Source organism: Callospermophilus lateralis, chromosome 7 (genome assembly GCF_048772815.1).
Source record: "Callospermophilus lateralis isolate mCalLat2 chromosome 7, mCalLat2.hap1, whole genome shotgun sequence".
Taxonomy (NCBI): domain Eukaryota; kingdom Metazoa; phylum Chordata; class Mammalia; order Rodentia; family Sciuridae; genus Callospermophilus; species Callospermophilus lateralis.
Genome location: NC_135311.1, coordinates 143,640,204 through 143,649,673, shown reverse-complemented (window position 1 = coordinate 143,649,673; position 9,470 = coordinate 143,640,204). Strand labels below are relative to the sequence as shown.

Here is a 9,470-nt window from a genome sequence, read left to right as displayed (position 1 = left end):
CAAGGAAGAGAGAGGAGACTTTATTGGTGCTGTCTACCTGTGTCCTCCACCAAGGAACCAGGAACCTCCCAGCATCCTGAAGACCCTGTGCCCATGCCCTGGGCAGACCCCCTGCCACGGCTCTGCCACCTCTGGCCCCACTCACCTTCCCACCCCATCTCTGACTCTCTCAGCCTTGACCTCCACACCAGCTGACCCATGGGAGCAGGGACGATTCCAAGCCAGGTCCTCATGGGTGAGGCCACCAGGTTCTGCCTGAATCCTCATCCAGGTCTCCTCAGAGAGCCAAGGTCCTGCCCCATAGACTCCCCACCACAGGGGCTGCAGCAACCACTGGAGGTGTCTGGGCGTCTGCCCAGGTCTACCCACCACCACTACCTCGACCACGTCCTTGGGGCTCAGGGTTCAAGAGGCTCCTGTGAGCAGGGCAGATGCCCCAGAACATGCCCCCAGCTCCTATGGCCCCTAGCACCCCTGTCCTGACCCCACCCAAACCCAGCACTCCTTGCCCCTCTGCCACTCCTGATTCCAGTATCTTCTCCTGCCACTTCCCCCCAACCTATAACCAGATGAAACACAATGCCCAGTTAAGTTAGACTTCAGATCATCAACAATGATTTCTTAGTGTAAATTTATCCCAAATATTGCATGTCTGAAATTCAAATTTAACTGGATGCCCTGTGCTTTTCATTTGCTAATTCAATACCCTATTAACTAGTTCCCTGCTCAGTCCCTACCCACCCAGAATTCCAAATTTCCTTCCTCCAAGGGGAGGGGAGCGGCCTCAGCCCCTGGCTGGGCCTCAGGTGGAGTCCAAGGGAGCCAGCCCCACAGACACTGGCTCCCTCCTGGACGCCCTGGAAGACAGGGGTCAGAGGGCAGGGAGGAGGGCAGCACCTCCTGGCACCATGCTTGTCTCCTGTCCTGTGTCTTCGTGGTCCAGGTCTGGCTGCTAGGAGGTGGGACTTGGGCTGCGGCTACAGCTGCGGCTGGGACTGCGCCCACGCCTCACACGCCTGCGGAAGTAGCGGATGGCAGAGATGGTGCCAAGGTTGGCCAGCAAGACTGAAAGAGAAGCACAAGGTCTCCTGGTGCCGGCTCCTGCCAGTCATCCCCTTCTGGCCACATGACTCAGTCCTCAGAGGGCAGGACAAGGCCAGCAGGACAGAGCAATGGGGTGGAAGCCGGTCAGCAGGGGAGAAGCAGAGTTGGGGAGAACCTGTGCCTCCAGCGCACACCTCCTCCCCCCGTGCACACCTCCTCCCTAGGGGCCCAGGTGAGGCTGAACAAGGAAGCCCCTCCTTCTGACTCCTAGGCACAAGCTCCCTCTGCCCCCAGAGCCCCACACCTGTTTTCCAAGCGTCCGGGGTATGTAGATCTGACGTTCTCACAGCCCAGGTGGCAAAAGCCACAAACACCAGACACATGTCATTCTGACTGAAGGGAGAGGAGGCCAGGGGACTGCAGAGCTCCCCTAGGAGAGAGAAGTACACCAGAGCTTGACTGCTGCACCCTGAGACACGCCTGCCAGGACACGTCCACCCTGACACATGTGCCCTGAACACATCTGCCCTGGGCACGCCTGCCAGGACATGTCCACCCTGGGACACGTGTACCCTAGCACACCAGTCCTAAGACTCACCTGTGCTGCCATCACCTGCCTCACCAAGGCCCAAGTCAGAGCACCCCCAGCACCTATCCTGCTAGAGGTGATTTAGAGACGGGCTTTCCCAGCATTTGGGCCTGGACTCAGGTCAAACCCCTGAAAGGCCATGGTGCCTGGCCTCAGCCGCCCCATGTGGACCATGTCCTGGGATTCCTGGAGCTTGCCCTGACCTCCCAACAGGTTCCCAAGGCCCCCCCACCCAGAGGCTGATGACCCAAGATCAGGCTCCATCCCCACCCCCATAGCCCTTCTGGCTGGGCTCCCTGGACAGTGTGTTCCCAGACCCGGATGGACTTAGGGCCTAAGCAGAACGCACCTGCCCGCCTGACTGCCAGGCTGAGTTGTTCCACTGTGGCTGGGCTGGGCTCAGGCGAGATCCTGGGCCCCGCTTCCCTGGGGTGCTCCGAGGCCCGCAGCTGGAGAAGGGATGGCAGCACACCCCCAAACCCATCCTCCTCAAGGAAGTGTTCGTAGGCCTCAGGGATAGAAATGGGCACCAGGTCACCAGGGGGTGCCACTGGCACAGCCTCGACCCTCGGGGGCGGGGCTGCAGCTGGGGAACAGCACCCCTGAAGCCGGGGCCTCTGGCCCTGGAAATCCCGGAAGAAGAACTCGCATGTGTCCGGCCACTGGACTTCGCCTAGGGCCTGGCTGGCTCCCTCCTCTGCCACGCTTTCGTCCTCCTCTTCAATGGTGTCACAAAAGAAGAACTCATAGGCCTCTGGGAGGGTCACCGCAAAGCTGCTGCCCAGCCCAGGCCTCACTGAAGCAGAAGGGGCAGGGGGCGGCAGGTGCTTGAGGATCCGCGGCTGCGGGGGCCGGGGCCCGACTGCCACAGCGTTCCAGGCTGCAGACCCCTCATGGCCCCCCATTGCCATTCTGAGGGCTGAGGGCCGGGGTGTGACTGGTGAGGGTGGGCCCTCGGCCTCTGCTGACCTTGGCTTCTCCGGTCTGGGCACTGCCATAGAAAATCGTACCTTCTTCCTCTTGGGAGCCTGCATGGGGCCCTGCAGGGGCTCGCCCTCAGGGGGTCCTGGGGTCCCTTCAGAGGGCTGCTCTCTGGGCTTCTCTTGGGGTCCCCCAGGAGGAACAATCACCTCTGTCCCCACAGTGTCAGACCCTGCTTGGGGGACAGGGGCCCAGGAGGGCTCAGCAGCACTGGCTCTGGGGGCAGGTGTGGATACAGGTGCTTCAGACTCAGCCTTGGAAACAGAGTGCGGCAGAGCTGTGCACGGCAGGGCCACAGAGACAAGAGTAGAGGAATCCACCACTGCTGCATGCAGGTCCACACACACTCTTGGTGTGGAGACAGGTGTAGATCCAATCTGGACACGCTGAGGCTCAGAGGCAGATGTAGACATGGCCATGTCAGGTTGAGGCTTGGAGGCAGGTGTAGATAAAGCCTCATCAGGTTGGAGTTTGGAGGCAGGTGGTAGACTTTCAGAGGGAGATGTAGATGAAGTCATGTTGGGTTGAGGCTTGCATGCAGGTGTAGACAAAGTCACATCAGACTGAGGTTTGGAGGCAGGCACAGACAAAGCCACATTGGGTTGAGACTCAGAGGCAGGCATAGACAGACCCACGTTGGGTGGAGGCTCAGAGGCAGGTGTAGATGAAGCCATGTCAGACTGAGGTTTGGAGGCAGGTGCAGAGAAAGCCACATCAGGTTGAGGCTCAGAGTCAAGCATACACAGATTCATGTTGGGCTGGATCTTGCAAGCAGGTATAGACAGACCCATGTCAATTTGAGGCTTGGAGGCAGGTATAGACAGAGCCACATCTGGCTTAGCCAGGGAGACATTTGGATGAGTTTCCTGAACAGATATGGATACCGTGTGTAGCTCAGCTCTAGGAGGTATTCTGATCTGGTCTGTACCTTGCTCAGTGACAGGCACAGGTGTACACAGACCCCAGCCTGGCCCTGGGCTGGCAGCATTCTCAGGGGGACAAACACTCAGCTCCGGAGCACCTGCAGAGTCTGGCTCCAATGTGTCCTGCTGGGCTCCTGCTGTCAGCTTTGCTGCCCCAGCCACAAACCCCTTGCCCCTTGACCCAGCCAGGCCCTCCTCAGGCCTGGTCTCAGTGGGCAGCAGGGAGCCCAGATGGGCAACAGCAGGGCCTGGGGCTCCTGAGCGCCCTCCCCCCTTTGTACCCACAGTACGTCTCTTCTTGCGCCCAGGGCTCCGTGCTGGGGCTCCAGGGCTGTCGGGGGGTTTCTGGGAGGTGGGGCTGAAGCCAGGAGACTCGGGACTCCGAGGGGGCTCACCAGGGGGGCTGGGGGCCGGGCCCTGCAGGAGCCTCTGCATCTCCTCTCTGGAAGCTGCTGACCGTGGGAGGACTGAGCACTGACCGGGAGGGGCAGCACCTGAGCCAAGGGACAGAAGAGCTTCTGACTGTGCGGACGTGCCGGCTGCCTGCTGACCAGGTCCCAGAGCCAGGACAGGCTCACCCTGAGACCTTCTGACCAGCTGTCCTGTGGCCACGGCGTCCTCCTCTTCACAGCTCTGACAGCCCCTCCTCCTGGGAGCAAGCTGCCCAGTAAGAAGGGGTGGGGGCCCAGGGGGGCTGCTGCCACTGCTGTCCCCTTGGTCAATGTCACTGGACAAGAGCTCATCTCCAGAGGCTAGGCCAGCCTGCAGGAGACCACACTCATCAGCAGTGGCAGAGAACTCAGCCCAGTCCTGGTCACTGAGCTGGACGCTGTACTGGAAGTTGTCCATCATGGGTCAACAGAGGTGCTGGAGAGGCAGCAGAACTTGGGGCCGAGTGGAGTCTTCACAGGTCCAGGCTCTGGGCACCAACCTGCTCACCTGGCTACCACCCCACCCACCCCAGGGGTGCCCCCCATCTCCCTGGTACACCATCTCCACCCTGAAAGAAAGCAAAACCCTTTCTTCTGAGTTAAAAAATTCCTCGGCTCCCACTTGCCTTGTCTCCTAATCATCTCTAAATGGTAACTTTATCACAACACACTGCCACTGTCCTGCAATCAAACCTGACCCTGGATTCATGGCATTCCCCCCCCCGCCCCCAGCAGCCCTGAGCCCGGCTCAGCAGCCCTTCTGACCTGACTGCCTCTGCTCCCTCAGAGCAGACTGCACCAGGACGACCGGCCAGGGATCAGGGCCCCTGGAGGTGGTCAGCCCTGGGCGGTCCCAGCATGCTCTAGTTGGCAGCAGGTCATAGACTGGAGGCTGCAGTGTCCAGGAGGTGACCAGCCTTGGGCAATGACCTTCACCAGCTTTGGCTGGGACAAGATTCCTCTGGGCTCACCAAGGTCAGAGCTGGCTCAGGGGTCAGCAGGAAAACCTTGGGCTGGATGTTACAGAGCAGAGCTGAGTCCCTGACCCCCAATGGCCCCCTCACGTTATCCTCAGGATCTGCACCCCTGGCTGAGTTCACCTGAGCTGTGAGAGCCAGCCTCTGCCTCCATGGGGGCTGCTCTTAGGCTCTTGGTGAGACTCTGGCAGACCCAGAGGAAAGGAGGTCACTGGCTGGGACAGTCCTGAGCCAAAGCTGTCTGGAGGCCAGAGTACGGTGGCTTTCTGCCCACTGACTCCAGCCCTCCTCTCTGGCCGGGGGCTGTCTGCTAACGGGAGCCTTGGACAGGAGTGTGGGGCTGATCACATCCTACCTGGTCTAGGCAGCCAGACGGGCAGTGGAACTGGGAGTTCACACAGCCCGTTCCAGGGCAGCATGGTGCTAGGCTCTCCCTGCAGGCTCCACCCCTACTGCCCAAAATACCTCATCCCTGGGCACACATGACTCGTGCCAGTCAGGGCTCAGGCCACAAATAGATGGCATTTGAGGAGCCTTCAGTTACGTGATGGACGTTGTCCTGGTGCAGATCCAGGCCCAGAGTTGGTGCCAGCAAAGGTCACAGCAGACTCTGGCCAGAGAATGCTGACCAGTGACCAGCCCTGCACAGGCCTCCCTCTGCCAGGCAGGAGGCTGCCTGCACCTCCATCTTACCACGAGCCTCAGGCCCATGTGCACCCTGCCCCCAGAGTGTCTCCCGCCCAGCTTTTCAGGGCAGGACTGTGCCTCCCTGGCCTACCTCCGGGGATCACAGAGTCCCCCCGAGGCACTGCTGAACCTGATGGTGGACTTGAGAGCAGGTGGGGGCATTCTTTGCTCTCTGTGGAGGCCTCCCGTGATGGGCCTCAGAGAAGGTCCGGGAGGGCTGGGGGTACAAAGTGGTTCATTCCTGACTCAACTCTTGTGGACAGACCCAGGACGGGGTGGTCTTCTCCTCAGGAAGAGTCTGGCAGGGCGATACAGAATCTTTGCAAGCCCCTGAACACTTCTCTGAAACTCATCCATTCTGAGAGGGGAATCAGGATGACCCTTATTCCTGAAGGTTATGAGGCACAGAGAGGGTGAGTAATGCGCACACAGCCACAAAGTCAGTGGCAGAGTTGGGTCACGTGACCCTGTCCTTAACCCTGCTTCAGCTGCAGAGCAGGGGCACCCTCCAGGTTCTCTAGGGCAGGATTGGTGGCCATTCTCAGACAGGACCCGAGTCAGCGGACAAGAGGAAAAGCAGGGGAGCCAGACAACATGCATCTGAACAGACAGGGAACAAGCTCATTCACAAGCAGCATGTTCTAGGAGATGGAGCAGGAGTGCCCAGAGGGGCCCAAGGCCTCGATGAGCCAAGGGGCTGCAGGGTCCGGCAGGAAGCTGACGGCAGGCCAGGTGGAGGGCTGGCTCTTTGATCTGAGTGTGTGTGCCTGCAGGAGGTGCTGGGAAGTGGGTGGCAAGGCAGACTTCTGCAGAAGGGTGTGGCACTGAACAGGCACACCTGGGTGGGCAGCCCACCTGCTTTTATCCCTAATGTAGTGCTGTACCCTTGCACTGATAGGAGTGCCTTGGGGTGACAATCTATGCAACTAGCTACTTTTGACATTGGGGTAGTCGAGAGAAGGGTTGTGGTTAAAAATGGCTACAATTGGGTCTCTACATCCCAGTTGAAACTAAATACTATATTCCCAAAATGGACCTCAAACTTTCTGCCTCTCACCAGCTGCCTGGGGCAGGCCAGCCCAGCCTGGCTGGGCTGTGAGAGGACCCTACCCCACCGAGCTTCGAATCTGCTCCCCACCTCCAGGCTGCTCATGGTTCAGGAGCCAGCCATGCCAGAAGGGGCTGCAGTGGAGCGCCCAGCGAGGGCTGGCCACGTGCACATCTGCCGTGTGGCTGTCTGCCTGTGGGTGAGGTGGCCCAGCTGGCGGCTGTGCAGGCATGACTGCTGTGAACATTCTGGAGCTTTTTCAGGAGCCCTGGGTGAGCTGTAGAAGGTTCTGCCCAGGGAGTCCCCAGTCAGTGTGCCGACACATCCCCCAATCACAGGGCAGGGGCTCTGTGGCCTCCTTTGGGCATCTGTCTCTGCAACGCCATCCAGTTACTGTGAGGGTCAGACTTCATCACTGCTGCTGCGTGGACGTGCTTCTGTGGTGCGCCCATACCACTCTGCGCCTGTGTGGGTTTGCAGTGGACGTGCTTCTGTGGTGCGCCCACACCACTCTGCGCCTGTGGGGGTTTGCAGTGGACGTGCTTCTGTGGTGCGCCCACACCACTCTGCGCCTGTGTGGGTTTGCAGTGGACGTGCTTCTGTGGTGCGCCCACACCACTCTGCGCCTGTGTGGGTTTGCAGTGGACGTGCTTCTGTGGTGCGCCCACACCACTCTGCGCCTGTGGGGGTTTGCAGTGGAAGTGCTTCTGTGGTGCGCCCACACCACTCTGCGCCTGTGGGGGTTTGCAGTGGACGTGCTTCTGTGGTGCGCCCACACCACTCTGCGCCTGTGGGGGTTTGCAGTGGACGTGCTTCTGTGGTGCGCCCACACCACTCTGCGCCTGTGGGGGTTTGCAGTGGACGTGCTTCTGTGGTGCGCCCACACCACTCTGCGCCTGTGGGGGTTTGCAGTGGACGTGCTTCTGTGGTGCGCCCACACCACTCTGCGCCTGTGGGGGTTTGCAGTGGACGTGCTTCTGTGGTGCGCCCATACCACTCTGCGCCTGTGTGGGTTTGCAGTGGACGTGCTTCTGTGGTGCGCCCATACCACTCTGCACCTGTGGGGGTTTGCAGTGTCTCCTGTTCTACCTTCTTTGTGCTGGGTGCTGGGATGGAAGCCAGGGCCCGCAATGTGGGGCAAACATCATTGAGCCACATCCTCAGCTCAATTAAGTTGACTTTTGATGAACAGAAGTTTTTAATTTAACATAGTACTTTTGCCAACAATTGTTGCTTAGTACTTTTTCATTTTTTTTTAAGTAATATCTTTATTTCATTTTTTTAAATGTGGTGCTGAGGTTTGAACCTAGTGCCTCACGTGTGCTAGGCCAGCGCTCTACCACTGAGCTACAACCCCAGCTCCACTTCTTCATTTTTTAAAGAACTCTTTGCCTGCTCCCAAACCACAGAATAGTCTTATTTACACAAATCTTCATCGCTTTATCTTCCACACTTGGATCTGCAGCTGCCTGGCACTGGTTTTCCTGGGTCATGGCACACTGTTTCATGTCCATATGGCCCTGGGGCCCAGTACCACGTCCTGCCAGGCAGGGCAGTGGCATTTGGTCACATCTCAGAGGCACCACGTGTGTGTGAAGGAGCACACAACCAAGTCCCACACGGCCCACAGGGAGATGGAAAGACTGCAGGGATCTTGGGGCAGGAGATGGCAGGATCTATCACAGGCTTTTAGATAACTACCGGCCGTCCCTTGGAGAGGGAACACAGGGCCCAAGGGAGGCAGGAGGCCGCTCCAAGCTGGGGAGGGGAGCTGTGGGCAGGGCTGGAGGAGAGAGGGTCAGCAGGTTTGAGGAGGACAAACCTCGTCAGTCAGGTGGAGCTGACCGAGCCTTCAGAAGAAGGCCCTTCCTTCATTCCCATGCCCTGTGAACCTTCCTGGTGGTGGCCTGCCTCAACACAGGGAGGAAGAATGTGCCACGTTCACGACTCAGCTCTACTGTGGAGCCTCCATTACTGGCAGAGACACCTGCTCCGTGGGCCAAGTGATTGGGTGAAGAAGAGATGGCCAGACCTATCCAAGCAGCTGCGTCCCCTACTGCACAGGAGGGAGTGGGTCAAGGAAGAGTGCTGTACCCCTGACTACCACTAGAGGGCATCAGGACTCCTCAGCGAGAAAGACAACCTTAAAGCCACTCTGCCTGGGGTCCCTTGGTCCTGGCCCCTGCCATCCAGATAGGAGAGGGATAAGATGGAGGTTCCTGGGGGATTGCCACGCCCTTTCCTGAAACCATGTGGTCCCTTTCAAGCCCTTGAACTTGAGACAGCTCTCAAAAGCAAGAGCTAACTTTCAATGAGCAACTAATGCATTCCATGCTGTCTTAAATGCTCATTAAAGCTGGGCATAGTGGGGCATGTCTGTAACCCAAGTGACTGGGGAGGCTGAGGCAGGAGGATCTCCAGTTCAAAGCCAGCCTCAGCAACTTAGGCCCTAGCAATACCCTGTCTCAAAATTAAAAAAATAAAAATAAATAAATTAAAAGAGGTTGGGGATGTGCCTCAGTGGTTAAGAACACTTAGGTTCAATCCCTGGCACTAAATAAATAAATAAATAAGCTTGGCAAAGGGTGGGCTTCTTCCTGTTGTTTTGAAATAGTTTTACTGAGGCATAATCATGCATAATAAACTGTAAATATTTAAAGTGTACTATGTGCTAGGCTTTGACATATGAATATACTCAGAAATCATTGCCATAATCCGGAGAGATGACATCTCCTTTGCCCAAAGGTTCTTGTGCCCCTCTGTGATTCCTTCCTCCCTCCTAGGGAACCA

The 9,470-nt window shown here is 58.2% G+C and overlaps 1 protein-coding gene across 1 annotated transcript; it reads right to left on the bottom strand.

The window, feature by feature from the left end:
• Nucleotides 1–5,406, bottom strand: Perm1 (PPARGC1 and ESRR induced regulator, muscle 1). The gene is made up of 3 exons (XM_077110047.1): nt 1,983–5,406; nt 1,349–1,474; nt 1–1,065 (listed from the first exon to the last, which is right to left on the bottom strand). The coding sequence occupies exons 1-3, from the start codon at nt 4,387–4,389 to the stop codon at nt 953–955; spliced, it is 2,646 nt and encodes an 881-aa protein (XP_076966162.1). The 5' UTR covers nt 4,390–5,406; the 3' UTR covers nt 1–952.
• Between the last annotated feature and the right edge of the window lie 4,064 nt (nt 5,407–9,470).